Source organism: Apis florea, unplaced genomic scaffold (assembly GCF_048593485.1).
Source record: "Apis florea isolate Af1SG1 unplaced genomic scaffold, ASM4859348v1 contig_2293_pilon, whole genome shotgun sequence".
Taxonomy (NCBI): Eukaryota; Metazoa; Arthropoda; class Insecta; order Hymenoptera; family Apidae; genus Apis; species Apis florea.
The window spans coordinates 4,032,869-4,056,621 of NW_028256554.1; the positions used below are offsets into that span (position 1 = coordinate 4,032,869).

Sequence of the window (23,753 nt, forward strand, 5' to 3'; positions counted from 1 at the left end):
ACCATAACCTTCTCGCGGATAACGATCTCTCGCCGTTAAAAAAAAAAAAAAGAAAGAAAAAACAATTTCGCTGAAAATCTATTACGACCGATCGTAAAGCCATAAACTTTTGCCACGAGTTAATACGGGAAGGGATGATCGTTTTGATCACACGGCTTGGACTTCGTGCAAGTGCCATCGCGCTTTAATATTATGCGACCCAGTTTTGGCTACGTATACACGAGCAAGATTGTTCCGGGGGAGGGTTGGCTTCATTTTGCATGCCCGGTTTTCACGTTCTAATTTATAAGGGCTCGATCTGAGATACCAGTTTTTACGTACAGCGGTTTATGTACAGGTGATATTGTTGAAATGAAAGTTATTTTCCAACAATTGGAACAAGGGGATTGCAAAGATGTATGAATTGTGAAAATTGGAATCGTTAATTTTAAAAATATTATTATTTTTAGCGATTTATTAAGATTTTCTTCTTTTTAAGATTCGTGCTTTAAACTCAATTCTCAGAGAAATTATATTGTAGAATGATTTAATAAATGTTAAATCATAATGACAGATGTTGAAGATCCGATTGATTAAATCTGTAATTAAATATTTCTGGCTGTGAGAACTATGTTAGATAATGGTAGGGTATTCGTTGTGAAACCGGTAGATGGTAGCACCATACTGGTGAATAAAACATTTTTTATTATTGAACAAAGATTACTTATTGAACGTCACATAGATAAAAAATTCTTAATATTGATTGATTGTAAATAAGGATAAAATTGAATTAATTATTTTATTCCTTAAAAAAAAAAAAAAAGAAAGGTATGAAGGTGTACAAATGTATTGATGTGCAGAGATCATTAAATTTCTAAATTTAAACCGATGAGTCATGATTATGTACTCGCGAATTAAGTTCATCAAAGATAAACGCTTGTATTTATTACGGTAGGCACGAGGCAAAAGATCGATAAATAAAGTAATATAATCGTTATTTTTTTTTTTAAATTATTATAAAATAAATATATTAAATATACTTATCACTGCAAACTTGTACGAACCTGTTGACTATTTACACAAAATTATTTTAATAACTTTACACTCTCTTAACGAAAATTATAATATAAATATTATAAATAAACATTTTTATCGAGGATAAAAGTGATCATCGTTGTTCGATTACAGCTCTGTCGTTTCTATTTTCTTGCCAAGAGGATTGACGATATTATTTTGCATTCTATATATGGGAGAACTTCGATGGAAGTCATTTGGTATATCTGGGATACTTTCCGCGCTACAAAATCAAAATTGATATTCTATTATGTCTCACGTTAATTTGAACGATGAAAAATCTATATTGAACAAGTTACCTCGAAATGGAAGACACTCTTGGCTCGATATAATACGGTTTATCATCGTTTCTTTGGTTTGCGTTAGCTTCGTTCATTATATCTTCGTTGTTCAGCGCATTTTCGTCCAGAGAGTCTCTCTCGGACATATGACTGATCGACTCGTCGCTTTTAAACCATTCGTTCTCGTAAGCATGCATCCATATGGGATTGGAACCTTCCACGCTATGCTTGTTCGTGTTGGGTACACGGCCCGGTCCTCTGATAAATTCCGCGTCTGACGTTCCTTCAACGAAAGTGAATAATTTTCATTAATTATTCCTTGCATTTCCATTATAATTCCACAAAATAAATTTAACGATACAATATTGGGTTGATTAATTAATTAATTATTTCGGATCGATTAATTGAAAAATATAATATTTACCAAATGGGGAGGCGTTAGCCGCTTTCAATTGTCTTCGAAACGAGGCCCTCTGCGAGAGACAGAGGGCTATGCAGAGAATTAGCAGAGCGCCCAGAAACAAGGTCAAAGTCAAAAGCCAAAAAGTGGTTCCCGCTTGCTCGTACTGAACAATCGGTTGATACTGGGCCGCTTGCGTGTCGAGAACATTGAATTCCTTGAACAGACCGTCGAGCTTCTCTATATTTCTGTCCACCAATTCGAGAACCTCCGACACTTCGAGAATGGAGTTGTCTCGACGATTTACAAGGTGCATGTACAAGTCGGTCTTTGTTCGATCGACGGAGCCATCGTGATTCTCGTGAATCTTGTATTCGTCGATGTTAACTATAGCCCCGGTCACGTTCCCCAATATTCTGAAAATTTTTATATTTATCGAAACGAAAAAATTAATTCGTTTCAAAAAAAAAAAAAAAGAGAAGAAAAATTTTAACGCAGACGCTTACTCTCTGAACGTTTCTATTTTATTCCTTATTTCTGGTGGATGTTGTCGCAATACAAAACGAACTCTCTGATCCTCTCTTAACAAATAAATAAATACCCTCGCTGTATCTTCCAATCCGTAAGTATCGTTTGCCAGCACCTGTTCGAATAATAAGATTAATAAGATTTTTCATTTTTAATAATGATTTCTCTATTTGAATTACCATAAAGTCAAAATATCCTTTCATCCCTCTTTGAGGATCAAAATTCAAGCTCACCACCCCCGTGAGTTTGTTGACGAGAAACGGTTGCAACTCGATATCGTCTAAACCCTCCGTCAAAGTCATGTGTATTTTACCAACTTGGTAATAATTGACCACGGCGTTGTCACCCGCGTCCAAGTCAATCGCCTGAAACCGTCATTTTTTTTTTTTTTTTTCAAAATGTAACAACTTTACTTTCACCTTTCTCTCGACGAATGATACGCAACGCTCTACCTTGATCTGCATAAATTGGGTGCCAAAATCAGCCTCGGTTGTCACTCCTCCCGTAAATATTTTACCGACAAACTTGGGCGGATTGTCGTTCACATCTAACACGTTTATAATAAGTTTCAACGTGGTGTCGTTCGTTTCATCGAACAACGTCTCGTTTGCCGGAACGATGTTGCAGTCTTCCGTCGCTTTCACGATCAACAAATGTTCCTCTTGCTGCTCTCTGTCCAATATCCTTGCGGTCTGAAAACGTTAAAAAAAATTTCAATCCGCGTATCGAGTCATATCGCATTGAACAACAATCGTAACGCGTACGGTTAATTCGTGCTTGAAAATGTCGAGGACGAAGAGGCCGTCGTCGTTCCCATTGATTATGAAGTAGCACACTTGGGTGGGAGGATCGTCGAGATCGTCCACCTCGTCCTTGTCGATTGTTTCCGGCAATTGTACCGTTTCGGTACCCGGGGCCTGTTCCTCCGTGAAGTTGATGTTGAACACGTCTACCAAAAATTGAGGCTCGTAGTCGTTTATGTTTCGCACGTAGATTATTAGATCTAGATCCGTGCTGAGCGGGGTTGGAGTTCCTAGATCGTACGCTTCAACTCTGATCTGAGATGAAAAGGTATGAATCATCATCCATTTAATTGTAATTTCAAACTTACTTACTTACCTCGTACAATTTTTGCGTTTCTCTGTCCAAAGGAAGTTTTAGCGAGATAATTCCAGTTGTATCGTCGATGTGAAATGTTCTCCAATGGCCGGCCAAGTCTTGTTTCAAACGGTAATGGACATCCCCATTTGGGCCGGTATCGGCATCTTTGGCCTCGATTTGTATGATCGGTGTACCAATTGTTACGTTCTATGGATTTTTTTATTTACGTTACATTTTTGTTTTTTTTTTTATTATTAAAGCGCAACTCACCTCTGGTATTCGAATAGTCGTATTGTGCTGTGGACTGATAAACACTGGGGGATTGTCGTTGTAATCGGTCACACAGATGTGCAGAACAGCAGTGTCCTTGTTAGACGGAGTGCCGAGATCTCGTGCTTCCAGGTGCAACGAATAATTGCCGAATTTTCCTCGAAGGGAGTGCGCTGCTTTTACATTTGCCGTCCAATAATCCGTTTGCTCCAACATGAACAGACCTAATTCATTCCCGAAGAGAATACGAATTTTCACGCGGCCGTTTGGCGTCTTTGGGTCATCCGCGTCCCTCGCTTTCATGGCGAAAATAACGTCTTTGATGTCGTGGAACTCTGATACGGTAACGCATGTCGAGGGTACGTCCATTTTTGGTGGGTTGTCGTTAACATCCGTCACTGTCACCCTGTACAAAAGGTAAATTTTTGTAATTGATTTAATTTAAATGATATATCAATCATAAAACAGATCCGAGAAATCAGCTTACTGGATCTGTTTGAAAGCGTTTCTCGATTCGCCAGCAGTGTAACCAAATTGATAATTATCCCAAGCCTCTATGACCAGGACGTAATTTTGTTTAACCTCCCAATCGATCGAATCTGCTACGGTCAAGGCACCAGTTTCAGGATGAATGGCAAACGTACCCTGTTCACGAGACCTTTGATGATGGATCGTGATACGAAATGTAATAAGATAAAAAGTAGTTTCGAGCTTACCTCGGATGACATCCTGTCTAAAAGGTACGTAATCTTTCCGTAATCTCCGCTGTCGGGATCTCTAGCTTGGATGCTGGCGATCTCTGTACCAATTTTAGAATTTTCCATCACGTTCAGGTTATTAATGTCAGTGACAAAGTATGGATTGTTATCATTTTCATCCAGCACTTGAACGTACACTTCGGAAAGACTCGATCTACGTAAAGTAAAATAAGATTTTTCATTTTTTCGATTAAACTGAAAATACGAGAAATACAAGGGATTGTATCGTTGAATCATACGTTTTGCAAAATTTATCCACAATTTTAACGGAGTAAACGAACGAACGATTAAAAATTGAAAGAACAATCTTTACCTAGGTGGAATTCCTGAGTCGGTGGCACGAACCGACAGATTGAGCCAGGAATATTGCTCTCTGTCGATTTTGTTCGCCACAACCATTTCACCCGTTTCAGAGTCAAGATGGACCAAATCCGTGAGCTCTTTAGGGCTTTCCAAGGAGTACGTAATGCTCCGATTTTTGTCAGCGTCGTCAGCCACGATGTTCGCGATGTTCACGCCGTTTTTACTGTTCTCTGTCACCGATCGTCTATAAAATGGTCGGCGGAATCGTGGATTGTTATCGTTCTCGTCCTCGATTATTATGTTCAACGTGGCTGAAATGACGAAGAAAATTTACAAAAAAAAAAAAAAAAATTTCTCACGCGCTCTTTCCGTTCTTTGTACCAACCGGATGCAGTCTGTATCCCCCTAATTGCAGCCAAGTCTTCAACGATCAGTCCCAATCTTATCGTCTCCACTCTTTCTCTGTCTAGCAATTTAACTACGCGAAGCAATCCATCGAGTGCATTCAATTCCAACGTGGACAGATAATCGTACTCTTGGATCTTGATTAACGTCCCTTCCTCGTTTCTTGCCTCCGAAGAATTCGGATCGATACGATAACGCAATATCGGCGCGATGTCTGGATCATTAGCAACAACACGGTGCACGTACGCTCCAACCTGAATAACAAAATGGCGCAAATTATCAGATGTTTAATTTCCTTGCGTAATTTCCTGCTGCAAAAAGTGTTTCATAAATTTTTTTTGAAATATTAAAAATTTTATTTATCGATAACTTGCAGAAACATTGTTAAACATTTTTTCTAAACCGTATTTTCACGAATAGTCACTGTACCAGGATTGTGTATTAAAAATTTAAAAATTGCAAAATTTGCAAAAGTATTTATAAAATAAGTTTTACTGTCACGTTGTTTTGGATTAAACGTGCAATTTCTACGGACAAAAGATTTTTTCCAAATTATTCGTGGCACAAAACCGTACCTGCGTATTTTCGCGAATAGTCACTGTGCCAGGATCGATGAAAACAGGTGGTTTATTATTAACATCGACGATAGTGATATTGACTAGAACTTCGGCCGTTCTTTGAATCTCCGTTCCACTGTCGATCGCGATAACGTTCAAGCTGTACCTAGTTGTCTTCGGCGAAGTTAGATCAGGATCTAAATTAGATCCTGGCGCAACTCTGATCACTCCTATTTCCGGGCTTATTACGAATTTATCGCCTGCACCGCTTTGAATTCGATACACTAATTTGTTGTTGGGCGAGGATAAATCCTTGTCCCATGCTTTAACCTGTGCGACAAACACACGTTACATTTCACCACGAGTTTCATATGTAAATTTACGATACAACGTTTGATCGGAATGGAGTAATACTTGAACTACACTCGTGCCACCAGGCAGATCCTCCGGAATGCTTCTTTTGTACAACGTCCTCTCGAATGCGGGCGTGTTATCGTTGATGTCCTTCAGGTAAATAATTAATGGCGCGTCCGAGCTGAGGCTCGGGCTACCCATATCCCTGGCTCGCACTGTCAATCTCAATGGGCGCACCGACGTTTCCTTGTGCCCTTGACTGATGGGCAACGCTTCGTAATCCAAAGGTGTTGTCGGTGTAATAACGCCTTGCCTCGAATCGATACTAAAATTCCTCGAAAATTCTCCCGACACCAAAGCGTACACCACTTCGCTGTTCTTGGTACCTTGGTTTGGAAAGTATAAGAGGAAAGAATAATCGATATCGTGCGAAGAATTCTCTACGTGTAATACGCGAATGTGAAAGTATCGAACCATTCAAATCGATGTCGAATGCCTCGACGATTAATGGCGATTGGAAGTGATCCTCGTTTTCAAGAAGCACCGCTTCGTATTTGTTTTGCAGAAATATAGGCGCATTGTCGTTAACGTCGTTCACATTGACGATCAGTTGGACGGTATTGCGATTCCCTTTCCCAAGGTCGTCCCTTGCCTCCACCGTTAAATAATGTCGGGATACTAGTTCTCGGTCGAAACTCGTCCCCGGTTCCTTAACCGTGATTATCCCTGTCAAAGGATCCATCGATAGTCTGAAACGAATAATATTGTTAAAAATTACAAGGAGTATGTGCAGATAAGCTGTTGAAATCGTTGTTGAACTATATTCCAATTTCTTTTTTAAATTTTAGGATACAAAAATTTTTCTTTTTCTTTTCGTTCACCATAAACTTACGCGTGCGCAATACTGCCGCCTAAATTCGTATATCTAATTCCAAGCGTCCCGAAATTGCCACTGTCCTCGTCCAAGGCTTGAACCCACGCAACCGTGGTTCCAACAGCGCAGTTTTCCGGAATCGATACCTCGTACTTGTCTTCCGTGAACTCGGGATAATTGTCGTTCTGATCTTTTATAAAAACGACCACCGGCACTTTGCTAAGTTTCGGCGCCAATGTCACTACTTCCTTCGCGATTAACGTGAAATTTACCGCTAAAATCATCGCGAAATTATCGCAACGTTGCAAATCAAATTTAAGCTGAGAATCGTTCGGATACCTGATCTAGTTTCAAAATCCAGCTTGCTGGAATTTTTGACGCGTATCAGGAAGGGGGCTTCGTTAATTCCTCTGGACGGGGTCACGTCGAAAATTCCGTCGTCACCTTCGATGAACATTCTAAACGTGCCATTTGTACCCTGGAATAAAATTCTTCGTGAGAAACCTGTTCAAACGGAATATTAAACGAAAAGAAAAACACGCTACAGTTTTTAAATTTTACCAAGTAAAAGTAAAGAATTAATCGAATGCTTCGCATAGCATTGTAATGCAAGAATTTGAAAAACACTTTTTCTCCGAGATTTAAATTTCTCAGAAAGTCGAAATGAAACCACTTTCTCGCGTAAACTGTACATATAAGAACGCTCATGCATCTGTAATTACGCATTTGTCGAAATTCAAATTGAATCATCGATCCTCTTTTTTTTTTTTTTTTTTTCATAACCTGATGAACATTATCTAAGATTACAACTCGCTTCTCACCAAGTCATGATCGTAAACTTCCGGCACCGCATCGCCGATGAAATTAACCGGCGTATTGTACGGCGCGTTCTCGTTTATCTCGGCACGATATCTCGGGCTTCGAAACTTGGGCGCCTCGTCGTTCACGTCCGTCAGAATGATAGTGACTTCGGTGGAAACGGACGGGGCAGGCACGATCTTCGACACCTCTTTCACGGTAATCTCGAGGATAAAAGTGCCGTCGGCGTTCTCCTCCGCTTCTCGATCGAGTTGCGCCCTGGTGAACACCAGGCCGGAAGTCGCGTCAATGTCGAACAGATACCTCGGCCCCTGGCTGATGCTGTACACGATTTTGTTGTTTATTCCCTTGTCGCCGTCTACCGCGCGAACTGTAACGTTTATTTCACGATTTGTAACTATTAGCTGGAACGATTCGATCGTAATCGTATCGTAATAGAACGAATTTCATAAATTCTAACGTAGGATGCGAGCCGTAAAACGTTTCCTGAATCTTTGAAGAAGAAGAAGAAGAAGAAGAAGAAAAGAATTAACTGGTAAATTAGAGAATGTTTTATTATTAATTTTACGGTGAGTGAAAGTAACGGAACACGTGCTTCTGAAAAAGACATAATTCTACGATATTTATCAGTTGCTTCGTTGGATATTCTCTGGATTTATTTAAAATTTGTAATTCAAAAATTAAATATTAATCTGAGGATTTGTTTTAAAAATTTGTTTCGTTCCTTTTTTTTTTCTGTTTGATTGATATAGTTTCTAATGATATATATATAATAAATCGTTGGCTAACCGTGGAGAACGGATGTGCCTATCCTAGCATTTTCACTGATTCTGGCAACAGGTGTCATGGTTATGAACTCCGGAGGTTGATCCTCGACATCTTGAACTTTGACGAGTATCGCGGTTGTTCCTGTGTTTACCTTTATTAAAGATAATTAAAGACAGAGTGAAAAACAATTACTACGTAATGTTAAATAAAAGTTCAAATCGCGTAAAATACTCTCATTGTTTTTTTTTCTTTCGAATATTTTGCAAAGATACTTTTCAATGTAAACGATAATCAACATGCGGGCTTTATCTCGAACACAATTTTCGTACCCCTATGTCTTGAAACGTACTTGAAACGTATCACAATTTTTTAACGTGAAAATAAATTATTGCGAATAATTATTAATCGACAATTTTTTTCCTTTTAAAAAACCTTTTCGTTTATCGCTCGATCGATGGCCAAAATCCTCAACTGGTACAAATATTTCTTTTCGTAATCGAGGCGGCCAACCAGCCGGATGACACCTTTTCCATTCACGGTCGAAATACTGAACACATCATTATCCCCGTCCAATTCCTGCAGGTAGTAAACCACCTGCCCGTGTGCCCCTAAGTCCGCGTCCGTGGCTTCGACCGTTGTTAAAACGCTCGGCCCGGAATCCTCCCGTAACGTCAACGAAGTCGGATGTGGACGGAATATCGGCACGTTGTCGTTAACATCTTCGACCAGCAGCAGTAAACTTTGCGTGATGAAGTTCCCCTCGCCCAATCTTCCGTCTGTCAGAGTCAACACCAGCGCGTACTCGTCCCTTACCTGGACAAAACGTTACAATTTCGACATATTGGATTCGAAGTTTTAACATACTCGAAATTCGATATATAAAAGTTGGAAATTTTCATCAAATTTTCAATTTCAAAATATTTTTCTATAATTGTCAGAAGTATATAGATATACGAATAATTTTATCGAAATCGATCGAAAGCTGATCCACTCTGATTCACAAATATTTTTCTACGATTGTCAGAAATTTCTAAAAAAAAGAGAATATGTAATTGCAGATTAGAGAGACAGGTTATAAATAACACGGCCAATTGATTTTCTCGCGCGGTATACACCTGGTAAATCGAATTCGCTAGGTGGAACGAACGCCATCTCGTCCGGGATGGCAAAAAAGGAGCAAATTGGAACGGATCATGAAAGCTAGACGGATCATGCAAACCACCCTATCGCTTAGAAAGTGGCGGCATTACCCAGATCATTATAAAACCACGACGAGAGACAATCTCTGTCGGTATACGTGGCGGCGTCAGACCAATAATCACGCGCGATATTCCTCGGCGAGGAATTAAGCCTACACGCGAACGGTCACGTTTTAAGAGGCACGATGATGACAAAATAACAAGTTCCACGAATAGATCGGGCGTAGATCGCACGATGGTTGCACGGTTCTTCAGTTCGCTCGCTCGTCCCCCGAGTTTCTCTTTAATATCCTCGATGCGATCGAGCCTGCTATGCGTGGAACATATTCACCAGGATCGCTCGTGCAACAAAAATTATTTTTCACCCCGAAGGTAAAAAGAGATATGAAATTTAATTACTGCAAATTCTGGACGAACGAAAGTTTTATTAGAAATTTGCAAAATTAAGATGGATATCTCTTGATGTCGTTAGAGAGAAGTAAGATTCAGTTTTAGGCAATTTCGCTCGTTCTTCGTGTCTCAAAAGGAAGTTTTGTCTCTGAAAGAAAAAGTTACTCGAGATTTTTTAATCGAACGAAAGGATGGAATTCGTCATCGTCGCAACAAACGAGTGAAAAAGATGACTCGAATTTTTCCTCCGTTTACCATTCCATTTAAAATCTAAAATTTCCAACGTTAAATGATACTTTCAGGATCCGAGAAAAATGATCGACCTTTCCCAAAATTGTTCACACGCTTTCACTTTCAATCGGATTAACAAACTTACCAATAATCCCAACAGAATTAATATTGAATTAGCAAGCTCGATTGAAACGAAAATATTGGAAAACGTTCGAAGCTACTGTCGTCGCTTCGATCGAGATGGGAGTAAAACGATCGCTGTGAAATAGACCGTCTCGGGGACAAATTACCTCTCTGTCCAGCAATTTGTTCAAGTAAATATTGGCCTCGGTCGGGCTAAAATTCTCCACCCGGATCACGTCGCTGCCAGGTTGATCTCTAACGCCGAACGTCAGGCTGTCACCGTCAGGATCGACGCCGCGAAGCCTGTAAATTAAACTGCCTGCAACAGAAACCAGTCGGCACGAATCGCAACGCGATACACCAGGAAACGATAAAGGCGTGATTAATTTGAACGCGTGGAAACGGTGATCGGAGCGTGATGATATCGAGGAGTGGGTGGATGCGGTCAGTGGAGGATGGTTGAACAGGTAAAACAGGCGTGGAAAATTTGTTTTCCAATTTCGAAGGAATATATATTTTTTTTATCACGGGTATAAAAACTTCTGGCAATAGTCTCGAGATTACGAGCATTCGATCGAGACGAAGGAGGAAAGATAACAAGAGAGAGAGAGAGAGAGAGAAATCAAAAATTAAATACACGTTCGTGGTATATTTTAGCAATAAAGAAAATAAAGTGATTATTACAATTTGAAATTAATCCTACAATTAAAAATGGAAGTAATAATTTTACGAGTAATTCTTTTTTTTTTTTTCCTCTATAAATAATTTATAGAAAAGTAATTGCCAAAGTGGATGTTATTATTTTTTTCTTCCTTGTTTAAAAATTAACGACACGTTAATACGAGAAGTAATATAATGTTGCTGGTGATTTTTAATTTGAAGTTCTTTAAGGAATGTTATTCGTTCTCGTCCACGTGTGGCGTGTTAACCGAAGCAGAATCGAGTTCCATATGTCCTTACCAACTGGCGTATCAGGACCTTCTTTCTGCCTGAGAATGATTTCCGTTTGGCCGTCGATCAGGAAACGCGGTGGATTGTTCCTTGCCGAGCAACTGGACAAAAGGCAGGCGAACACGAAACCGAGCCATTCCAACTTGAACCTAGGCCTCTTGTAGGATCGCAACAGCCATGAAAACGTGATGATCGGCTTCGTCGAGGTCATCTTGATGGCAAACATCGCTTAATTGGCATGATTATCGTTCGCCGTCTACTGGAAACTTTCTTAACTTGCTTCCAATCTGAAATTTTCGAATAAAAAAAAAAGAATCGTTACCATTTGGAAACACGATTTATCATAATTAAAAGCGTAGATTGATTAAAAATTCCTTTTTACGAGACAAATTAAACGTGTATTCGAAATTCCATCATTTTATATATATATATATATATTTTCCTGTCTAAATCTATCTGAAATTTCTAATTTCAAATAAAACAAGTAACAAGTAGCTCGTTATAGCAATAATTTGATTCGTGGAATAAAAATGGAATAACTGGAATAAAAATTAGTGTTTATCGTACTTTCACAACGAAATGATTGAATACGTATTAAAACATCAATTAAAAAACGGTTGTACCAATAATAATTAATATATTTCGTTGAAGCATTCAAGCAAACGTGTTATCATGTACTATATATAAAATACATCCTATTAATAAATTACTACGATAATCAGTTAGAAAATCAAACTTGTTTCGAGCCCCTATTTATACGTTAAACCAGAGAGAAACTGCGTATATTATTTGTAGAAAAGAAACGATCGTCTTTTTTTTTTTTTTTTGGAAAAAATTCATGGAAGCATTTAAATGGATGCGCCACTTTCGAGAGCGTGTCACTTTCACGCTCGTATCGATCGCTCGGTTTCAACGTGCGATTTTGCTAAATAGAAGAAGCCGAGGGGGGGGGCCGACTTCGAAACGAGGAATCGAAACGAGTCCACGGAGTCGTGTGGATCGCAAAGTTAATTAGTTCAATGGTGCAACGTTGGATGCCGTAATTGGCGGCGAGAAAATGAGGGAGAAGATGAAGAGGGGGGGGATCGTGGAGAAGAATCGTGGAAAGAGACAAAAAGGTTGGAAAGGTAACTCGGGCAGAAGGAAAGCGCGAGTTAAACCGGTTGTCGGATGAAAAAGGTTATAGATTTTCTCGCGGCACGCGAACCGATTTCTCCCGATGAGCGAAAATTCATCCCGATAACGCCCGCAATTGAGAAAATTCATAGAGGAAAGTAGAGAATAGAAAATTTACAAAATGGAAATTTCACGAAACGGAGAAGTAGAAAGTTTGGGGGGGGATAGAGGAAAGGTGGGAAAGTAAAAAATTTTCTAATAATCGACAATATATTATTATATACCTGACTATAAATAAACTTCGATCGATGATTTCGAACGTGTTATTAACGAAGAAGAAAATATGAATTTAAAATTCCGTCGATATCTCGCTTCGTTCGTCTCGGCGATCAAGGATCATCCTTCGTTTATGAACCATTTGTTCGACTACATTAGCGCGTAATTATAATAAAATCTGTGTTACGCTACCTGTGCAAACTTCGCCGTCGTTTCTTTTATAAATATCACGTTACGTAACAGAGTTGTAACGATACTTTGCCATTTTCCTTCAAAGATCACGATGTCATAATCGAGAAGAGTATTTCAAGAGAGAAAATTAATTCTTAATGGCGATCTTCGCACCTGTTCACGTTCAATTTGTCACTTGATAAACTGTTTCCCCTTTACTTTCTCTCCACGACAAAATGCTTTGTGTTCAATGTCAAGATTGTCAAGAGTCACGAATGAGCACAATTAAACGAAGTGAAAGCTCGCAGGAAGTCGCAGTTGGTTTCTCACGACGTCGTTGTTCTACACCGCATAACTGTAATACAAGCGTGAAAAAAACGAAACGAGTTCCAGAAGAAACCAATTTGTCAGGCATCGGATTCTACGCTTCATTTTCTTCGATCTCGGATGATTTGCTTCAGATTTTAACCTCACTTACGTTTTTTTCACTTACGTTTCAATCCTACGATACAAATTGTTCCAAATGTTCTCCTTTCTTTCCAATGGAAATAATCTAATTTACGGAAAAATTTTATTCGCTTTGATTCAAAGGAGAATTTACAATTTTTTTATTTAATAGCTTGAGAAATATACGACTTTTTTTGCGGATGGATGAATAAATGAATTCGCATAAAATTGTTATTGCGTGCAACGATTAATTACATAACAATTCGTTCGTTGACCTTGCATCTATTTTAATTGCACGTCCAACTATAACTTTCAACAACAATTTTGCTTTTATTTGAAAAATGTGGATCAAATGTTTCAAGATACATATAATCTAGGGGTAAATTAATCTTAAAGGGTTAAATAATTATATCGAAATTATATCGTCTGTCGATTACATTCTACGTAATTCAGATTACGCTATTTCAGATAAATCAGAACACTGGAAATCTGTGATATATCTCTAATTAATACAAGAATTAATTACTCACTCGAACGTAATAATTATAGTAATGACACTTTAAAAACGCGATGAGTTTCATTATCACGACTTTGTAATTCAAACTTAAATATTTTTAAAAAAAAAATTCAAAAAATATGATATAAAGTATTTCGTTTGAATAAATTTTCCGGATTCGAGGTTGGCAAGAGAGCCATTTTCCTTAATTAAATGTTAAAATAAAAGTCATATTTTTAATTAGCAAATATTTCACGTTGGAATCACTCTGGTTTTATAAATATATTTATAATTTCCTGCTTCTGCAAAAAATTATTAATTCCTTCCAGACAGATCAACATTTTCATTTATTAACAATTTTTTCCGATATAATATTTCTACATCTTGAATTTAAACAATTTTTCCACCTACAATTACATCTCCAGATTTTATCTACTTAATTATAAATAATTACATATAAGCAGCGGTAACAGTTAGAAAAAATTATCATCGATAAATATTCAATTCTGGATGGAAACTTGTAATGGAAAAAGCTCGGTAACAGTGAAATTTATTGTACAAACGTAAAAGTATGCGCAAAATAAGATTGCGCCCGTGATAAATGGGAAACTTATGCCGAGAACGATATTAGCGAGCGATTATCACGCGATCGATCAACAGCACCGAAACGCAAATTACGATGGCGGGCCGAAGATGAAGATGGTGGACGGTTGTTGAACCACGCCAACTTCATTAAACGCCCGTTCAGCGACTTCTCCCCGGTGCTAACTCGTTCGCCATTCGTAGACAGAGGCATCCGGCCGTGGTCAGCGGTCTGCAAGGCCGATGCCCGGAAACCAGATAGTTAAGCCAGATTACGAAACACCATTAATTCAGTCCCGAAGAGCATCTAGATTGTCAGAAGGAGTCGTGACCGAGATGACCAATCTTTTTTCTTCTCGAAATTACGCATCATACGTAACCGACCACTTTTCTTCTTTTTCTTCTTCTTCTTTTTGCGTCGCGTGTATCAAAGGGAGCGTAGCCAATCAATGTACACGTTCAAATGTAAATCTATTCCCTTTTCCCGAGGTTACGAAGCAGCTACGACTTGGTAATGCTGAGTTTCGTGCATCAGATTTGTCCATTCTTACGAAATTTCCTTTGTTTAACGTATAAATTCGACAAGAGTTAGTCGATATGCAAAGTAGTTTACAGTGTTTCAAATTTTTTTTCGAAAAATCGAATTGTTCGAATTGGATTAAATTTTTTGGTTGAAGGTAAAGATGAAAGCAATGTTCGAGATGCTGTCATCAATTTTCTGTTTTAGAATAGAAATTTTCTTTATTCCTTTAATAGGCGATAATTCGATTAAGACAAGGTGTTTTTCGCGCCACGAATGGTTCGACACTTTGGGAATACTTACGAATATATGCCATGTAGTGTTCTTGTTGCCAACAGAGTGTGTCGGCCACGCTCTTGACTTTTAAGACTGAAGGTTCGTTGTTTTCATACGATCCGAAAAAGGCAACGTAACAATTAGGGCGATAGTGCACTGATTGAAGTTTACAGTTACCTTTCTTTCTTTTTTTTCTTCTTTTTTCTTTTTATTTGTTCTTACGAAGAACACAGTGATCGACTATTTATCAGACCACACTCGTTCAAACACGAACGAATGCCGTTACTCCGTACATCTTTGGAAACCAACTTTTCTCCACTTTATTCAAGGACGTACAGAAAAAACCTGAGCATTTATTACTCGATACCGATTATAAGAATCGACCTAATTTCAACTAAAACATTCGACAAAGAACTATCTCTAACATCGTATTATTAATTTCTTGCTTCTCGTATCAACATAATAAATCTTCAATCCCAATATAATAAATTACAAATTGCATGAATATTATTTAAACCACAATATATACCGTAGTTTTTTAAGAAATATGAGAGATAAAAAATTCCGTTTCGCGCGTCCGACTGCGATCCAAAATATAATCATCGCCGATCTTACATACCCCCCATTTTTTTTGGTTCAACGATATATGAATATGTATTAAGAAGCGTAAAACAAGCGTTAAAAAGAGGAAAGCTTCGTACAAAAGGAAACAAAAGATGGGCGCAATTAACAGGCAGGATTGTTAATCCGAATGGCAAGGACAACGCCCATTGTGCTGTCCACTCGGAGGAAGCTTTTTATGCACGGTGGTCGTCCAGTCGTCGAAAATAGACGGTAAGGTCGTGTTTCAAACGAGGGATACTCCGAGGTATTGCGTGACGTCATTTCCTACACCTGCCATGCATGCTTCCGAATGATAACGCTGCACGTGGTATTGGCACACCCCATACCACCGTCTCCTCCCCCCATCGGGGCTCACCCCCATCGTTGGATGCATCGTTGCGTGACGGCCGTCGACTCGCATCGTCGATACGAGTTCCACGATCCTTCCCTTCCTTCCTTCCGCGATTCACCTTTTTCCAACAACGATAAATCCCATCCTTACGATGATAATTGTATATTCGTGGACCGAGTTCAGAAATTTTCATTCTAACGTCCGGCTTTTACAGTTAGAATAGGACGAGAATAATTTGATAGATCCCTGGACTTGGCAAGATCTATGAAATTTATGTACGGAAGAATGGAATGTGTTTATATATAGCACGTAAGCAATTTTTTCCACCGTTAAATTCTATTTCTTCTGGTTAATTACACGAAGCTTTTGAAAGAACTTGTTTGGGAAGGATTAATTTTGTACATCGAATAGGTTTTTTTTTTTTTTTTTTTTAGAAATTTCTTGAGTAAAGAAAGACTTTGCAAAAGAGAATTTGTAATTTCTACGCGTAATAATTACGCAATTTCTGAAAAATGATGTGGCATCGAACTCGAAAGTATCGGTTACACGACAAGTATTGGTTACTGCTTCTTATCGAGTTACATATATTCCTAACGAGTTATTCACTATGTAAGTATCCCCTGGTTGTAAGCTGAACAAGTTACTACATCTTGTTAAAAGATCAAAAGTGTTAGATATTTCGTTCAGAAACGAGAAATTGGTCGAGATATATATATATAAAGCAGTTTGGAAATAATTATCGAGGTGCGAAGATGTATAATTTTTGTTCTTTTCGAGAGGGAATCGAATCTTTTTATAGCAATTTAAAAATAACAGCCTGTAATACGATTAATAGCCAATTGTTTCTAAAAACTCGTAAAACAGGATAAATCTCCAATTAATAAAAATTTCTCGGTATTATCATAATTTCTTGCAAAGAAATATAACTGTACAATCTTAATAACGAATAATATTCCCACGAGCAGCAATTATTCATATAATTAAACACAATCTATCTCGTTAAATCGCGCCTCACATTGTTGCACTAAGCTGGGCTGCGAGTTGCATTAAATACGTAATTCGCGTCATCATACGTCGGTTAAATTATTATATTCTTTATTCCACATTTTATTGCTTTCCAACGTCTACGATCCAATTTACGTTCCCCTTTAAAATTCGTCTTAAAAAAAAAAAGGAAGACGAAGACTTTACGCGATTACGTAAAGCGAGATGTTGTACTCCGTGAGAACGTGAATGGATAAGAAACAACTTCGTAGAAATAATTACAAGGAGCCCCCAATAATGTTCAGGATAAATGAAAAAGAGAAATGGGAATTTCGTAATGTTGTTTGTTACGTGGATGAAAAGTGATTATGTCGATGTCCTTTATATCTCATTCGAGATTGCGTCACGAAATATTAGTGGTTAATTGTTAATGACTGATGTGTAGAGAGAGAGAAAAATTGAGGACAATGGTGATCGTATTCAATTTTTTGCAGCATTGGCGTCCCCATTGTCGGTTTTAATTTTCATTCGCATTGATTTCTTAGTCATAGAATGTACACAAAGATTTATGAAAGGGAGGTACAATAAAATGGAACGTAAACATTGTTACGCAAAATTGTTTTGACAATCCTCACATTCGTTTATTATTAATTTTAACATTTCATTTACGCGCCATTTCAAAACTTGTTGTATATCCACGTGCTTATATATTTCTTATATCTTTTAATTTAATTTTATTACAGACGAGCGAATCGACGCAAACAAAGGAATTTTTCTTTCTCACGGATGACTATTTACGATAAGTAACGTAGCTGCTCTACTCGTGTAACATACTTCGAAGCCTAATTCACAGAATCAGTTCTAATTGCATACCGGAGAATCGAATTATACACTGACATAATTCACAGAAGCGCGTATCACCCGCCGTGATAGACACGCTATCTGTAACTGTCATACTTTTGAAACTGTGTGCTGCCAAACTTGCCAAAAAAAAAAAAAAAAAAAGCAATCAGGAGTTGTGGAAAGTTTTCGCAGCACGAACACACGCATATCGAATTTCTCGTTAAGATTTTGATCGATACTTACGATATCCATCGTAAAATTGTTCTTCCCTCGCCACATATTCTTGAAAATTGTCTAACTTTACTTCAATAGAGAATTGCACGAAACGACTAACTCTTGCACTCTTTAAAATAAATATCTCTTATTCCGATTCGATTCTTTTGTTTCGACAAAAACAATCACTGTCTCGGTAAACACACGCGCGCGCACGCATATATACGATAATAAATCGTATCTACGTTCTTTCTAAACTTTCACTGGTAACATGTCACTTTACTTTAAAAGTCACAATTTATTTCACTCTCGTTCGTGGAAATAATAATTCTTCCAACGTTATCCAAGATCTCTCTCCACGTTCACGATGGCTTATTTCATCGAGGACAATTTGCCAAGTTCGGGTAAAGCGAGATTTTGCTTAAGCAGCCTCGTTTCGCAGTAACCGCTGTCTGTCAGCATGTTACTGATAAACCGTGTGGAAGAGGCGCAGCGTGTTCACCTGGCCAGGTGAGCTCTCGCCGGTATACTGAACGCTCGCCTACGGCAATAAACTCCATTTACCCACGGTAGTCGATCACCCTCACCGGCTCTGTTTACAGGTGCTACCTTTGCAACTAATCGTGTAAATCTCACTCGAGAAACATCATATCCTCTAAATAAATTTAATATTTACACACATTTCGATTTTTAATTCAAAATATATATTCAATATAGATTCGATCAATTTTTTTATTATGTACAGTTAAAATTTAAAAATTGATCCTGTTGTCTACCTACTTTTGAAATGAAAACGAAGAAATCGATTTTCTTCGACGATCGTAGCAAATGAACCGTGTTTGCGTGGATAATCTCTTGGAAACGGTCGGAAGAAATATCATAGAGATGGATAGAAGGAGGATAGAAATGATGACTGTTTATCGAAGGATCGGTCACCTGTTCAGGTGGACTCACGACGGCGAACTGAAGGCGGAATCGAGACAGAAGCGTGCAGAGGATCGGTGGCTGGTGTTTCGTTCTGCGGCGTGAGCACTGACCGTACACAGAATATCACAAAACGTACGGTTGTTCGAAGTTAAATTCAGCCCATCGTGCTCCCCGAGCCATGCACCGACGGATTTCCCCTCTTTGTGTCGTCTGATCATTCGTGTTTCGACATCCACGTCTATTCCACACTACTGGGAAGAACAAAAATAGAAATTTGAAAAAATCGTACTAACTACGCGTTAGTAGTTAACAATGATCTTATTTCAGGATTTTTTTTTTTTGTAAAATTAACTCTTATTAAAGATAAAAATCTAATATCGTTATAATTCTAATTATTTTTTTATAAAATATTGGAAGGAACGTTCTTTTTAAATAATACTTTAAGGAAATGTGTTATTTGTTCGTGATTGAACAGCGTTGATCAAAATTGTTTTTCTTTAAATCGAAAATTTCAAAAGATGAAAAAAAAGATGTTCGACACGTTTTCTCTAAAAGGCATCACTTTAGCCCTTTTTAAATTATGAATTTTCCTGTTTTATCGTGTGCAGATGTTATCGACGAACAAGATAACCTACCGACGTTCCTTTCTCCTCCATTCCATTTAACGAAACAACGGTCCAAGAAAATTTATGCACCTCATTCACGACGTGGCCATACGTATGCGCACGATCTTATCAATTCCAGATGTTATCGATGCATTATCTCGCATCGAGATACCGAAACCAGGTACGAAACATACTTACCAGTAAGTTCATTGAACCAAACTAATGCTACTTCTTCAATCGCGTTTAGATGTCGCGCACTGTATTCGTTCGCTCGTCGAACGTTGGTTGAAAATAAACGATACATATTTTAATTTAAATGTTATCAAGTTTAATTAACTCAATTATAATTAAAATTTTAATATTTCATTCATATACGGTATTGATTCTAAACAAATCTTAAATTTTGTTTCTTCTTCTTCTAAAAGAGATTATATCTTCTACTTACTAGAAGAATAAAAAAAATATATTATAATTATTCTTCACTTCTCGTTAAAATGCATTGAACAATAATTCAAACATGTAAATTCTGAAATTGTTTCGAGGTTCGTTCGATCAGACGTTAACTAAACCTTCTATTTCTATAAACGGTGTATATGCTCGATACACTTACCCACCTCGTACACCTGTCAAAATAAGATATAAAATACAAGTACAAGAGAAATATCCTCTCCCCCCCTTTTTTTTTTCGAAACTATAATATCGGAAAATAAAACGAAAATATCTCTTGTGGTAATTCAATTGCTCGTTAATGCATCGTACTCTGTTCGCTGACTCAGAGGATCGGACTTCACACGCACCTACCCGCACTACGTAGGCTCCAAGATAGCGAGCAGATTTTATTTTAAAAGGAGGACAGGTCTTTCTTCTCCCTAGGACTTGTTCAAGAACGTTACGTGATGTTACTGTAAGAGTTTCCTCCTCGTTCGGTCGAAAAGCGTGCATACGTGTACACCGTGAATTCCAAGAGGACTGACCTTTCGTACTCCTTTATGCACACCAGGATGAAGTAACTGTACCTACGTGATTTTTATTTGTGTACCCTGCTCACAATGGATCCTACGCTGTGTGTATCACGTGTACGCGTATTCATCTTGAAAGCTTGAATTCACATAGCGCGGCGGCTACCCGATTTCACGTCACTTTCCACCACTTTTCTTCTCGATGAACTAACTCTATGAAGTTTGCGCCAAACGCGATTCTTCTTCCAGCGTAGAGAGAGAAGGATTAATTTCGTATGTGTATTGAAAAAATTTTTTCAACAACGAATACTCTTCAGTAATAGCAATATATTACAAATTTTTTAACAACGAATATTCTTTATAGATATATTTCAACATTATATACTTTAAATATCCATTATGAATTTTTAACGAGAAATTAATTGATTTCTTCTTTTTCTTTTAAACGTAATATCGATGATGTAACAGTACATCGACATTTTATATAAATGAAACGTATTACGAATTAAATATCTTGGCACGTACGGTCGCCGAGGAGAAATACGTGAATTACAAACACGGACAACAGTTAAATTTCCTGTTCCGTGTAGATTATATCATACACGTATTGAATTTCAAAGCTGACTTTTTTTTTTTTTTTTTTTAAACGTGTACTACACGTAGTCCGGGTGATGTGATTACCGAAATATAAGCCGGCATGATTTGTACAATACAACACAACTCGGTCCCAACTCGATCTTCCTTGTGATCTCTTCAAATTTCTACCTGGTGAAAATAATTTTATCGTAAGTTAGAAATAGCGATATCCTGTTAATTTCTTACTTACACGATGATTTTCCAATTCTGAATACCAGTGTCGATAGTATTAGTTGTCAATCGTTGAAAACCAAGTCCTGCAAACAAAAAAAAAAAAAAAGAAAAAGAAGAAAAAAAAAACAAAAGGAAAAAGAAAGAAGTAAAAATACATCAGACGTATTCTTGCGTAACTAAACGTCAACTAATAGATGTACAACAATGTCAATTTCGAATATAGTGTTGACTCTTCGAATAACAATTTATATCGTTCAATACATCATTTGGTTCTAACGAAGCTACATATCTGCCGTGTTGGCGTTGTGCCAGCAAATATTATCGAACGTGATTATGCCTGAAAAGCTGAAATTAGCTGTCGGTGATGGCCGTAAAAGAAAAAAAATTGTTTACCTATTTCATAGAGAATAATTTTAAATGTAATTTAACGTTGAATATTTCTCTTTATTTATACATATATACTCTTAAATCGCATTAAGAAAAAAGTGAGGAAGAAAAGAAAATAGCGATCGAATAAAATAATAGATCGTTAGAAAGAATATTTCCGCGAAAAGAAATGAGAGACATCTCATATTATATACTCTCGTCTCGATACGACAGGAAAAAATTCCATTCGAAAGAATCATGACACACATATCCGCCCGAAGTGACTTGTATCTCTCGAACAAGCATCCCGAACAACGCACAATTTTCATTGGATACCGGATCATTAAGCATCGACGACACGCTTACACAACGCCAAAGCGCCAATTCCATATGCATCCGTATCGAAGAATCTTCCTTTCTATTATACGATTTTTTTGCTATTATCCACTGGTAGTGGAACGTGATCCTCGCAATCGTGAAATCCAAGACTCGAAGACCTTGGTAACTCTTATATGGAATGCGAAGCGTAAGAAAGTATCCGAGAAATTCAATGATATTCACCTAGAGAAGAAACTCGTACCCGTGGGCGGAATATGAATGAGATGTCAAGGATGACCCGAAGAAGAAGAAGAAGAAGAAGAAGAAGAAAAAAAAAAAAAAAAGAAGATCTTTAAAGATCTTTCTTTACCCTGTCTAGGATTTCATTGAAATGGAATTGAATGAATTCAATACCCACGCCACTTCTCATTACGCAATACAGTTTGATAATTTATCACGGCGAAATGTACTTAACCTGCCATGTGTACGCGTACGTCCCACTGCCTCGAATGTCATCGAGTGACAATCCTTCTAGCGAGAAGATCTTGGACGATCCTGTGGAAAAGAAGATTAAAAAGAATGATAAACGAAATTATATGAATTATTTGTATGACAATTATACACGAACCAAAAAAAAAAGAAAAAAGAATCTCCCTTCGAAAACAAAACTTTGGGATACAAAAGATGCTGCAATCTTATCGACAACTTTCTCTGAAACTCGAGGCATGGATTCATCGATCGGACGTAAGCGCATCCCTTCAACGATATCGTTGGATCTCGTTCCAACGAAAGCACCTCCAATTAGTCGTCCTTATGCCATATAATTCGTTTCTCATATTTCCCATTTATCCAGTTTCGCGAGCTTTTGTACAAGATTCGCGTATATATAGTGGTGCGCGCGCACGCGTGTGTGTACAAGCTAAACAAAAAGTGAAAGATGAACGTTACCAAAAAGAGCTCGTTGGTACACCAGAAGGAGTAGCTGCTGGTCCGGATGAAAAAAACGACGCCCTTTCTTCCAATGCATAAGCGTGCCTTCGGTACAGGTATTAACCTCCCTCTCGTTTCCCTTTCTCCTCTCTCTCTCTCTCTCTCTCTCTCTCTTTTTCTTCCTCTTTCTCTCTCTCCATCGGTGTATGTATGCGCTCTCCTGGCTATAGTCATCGGATTCTCTTTTAGGGACCGTGCTAAGACTGCCAGATGAAAGTATATAACCGGTTCGCAGCTGCAGCCAGACTGGAGACTGGGCATCGGCCGGCAACCAACAACCACACACCATGCCACATCTCTCTGGGCACACACCATGGCGCCAGGGGCGGATTCACCATTCCAGTTGTGCACATACGTGCCCGTTTCGCATTTCGAAACTTTAATCCACATCGACCTCTCCAATCGATCGATTTAACCTCGTCCGAGGTGAATTATTTGCGAGATTATTTTTACGATTTATTTTTATTTATTTCTTTTTTTTTTTTTTTACTTTTGTCGAATCGACTTGCTTTTTGGATCGTTGATTTATGCCAG

The 23,753-nt window shown here is 38.0% G+C and overlaps 1 protein-coding gene and 1 long non-coding RNA gene across 4 annotated transcripts; both read right to left on the minus strand.

The window, feature by feature from the left end:
* Positions 1-663: 663 nt before the first annotated feature.
* LOC100870789 (cadherin-23) lies at positions 664-19,205 on the minus strand. Of its 3 annotated transcripts, none has more exons than XM_086904043.1 (25): positions 19,025-19,205; positions 18,275-18,696; positions 11,375-11,652; positions 10,582-10,733; positions 8,904-9,284; positions 8,493-8,622; positions 7,706-8,073; positions 7,224-7,362; positions 6,903-7,158; positions 6,485-6,759; positions 6,071-6,396; positions 5,675-5,986; positions 5,080-5,353; positions 4,705-5,005; positions 4,350-4,545; positions 4,121-4,278; positions 3,634-4,039; positions 3,382-3,570; positions 3,027-3,320; positions 2,715-2,954; positions 2,442-2,627; positions 2,241-2,377; positions 1,759-2,150; positions 1,353-1,617; positions 664-1,276 (listed from the first exon to the last, which is right to left on the minus strand). In XM_086904043.1, exons 3-25 carry the CDS (start codon positions 11,589-11,591, stop codon positions 1,162-1,164), a joined length of 5,709 nt encoding a protein of 1,902 aa, XP_086760169.1. In that variant the 5' UTR covers positions 11,592-11,652; positions 18,275-18,696; positions 19,025-19,205; the 3' UTR covers positions 664-1,161. The 3 variants fall into 3 exon arrangements, with proteins under 3 accessions (XP_086760169.1, XP_012343332.2, XP_086760170.1); XM_012487878.3 differs by having other exon boundaries at positions 18,275-18,899; XM_086904044.1 differs by lacking the exon at positions 18,275-18,696.
* A 1,837-nt stretch (positions 19,206-21,042) lies between these two features.
* Positions 21,043-23,499, minus strand: LOC147658252 (uncharacterized). The gene is made up of 3 exons (XR_015290910.1): positions 23,178-23,499; positions 21,562-22,784; positions 21,043-21,500 (listed from the first exon to the last, which is right to left on the minus strand). It is a non-coding gene; the product is annotated as an uncharacterized LOC147658252 (long non-coding RNA).
* Positions 23,500-23,753: the final 254 nt, after the last annotated feature.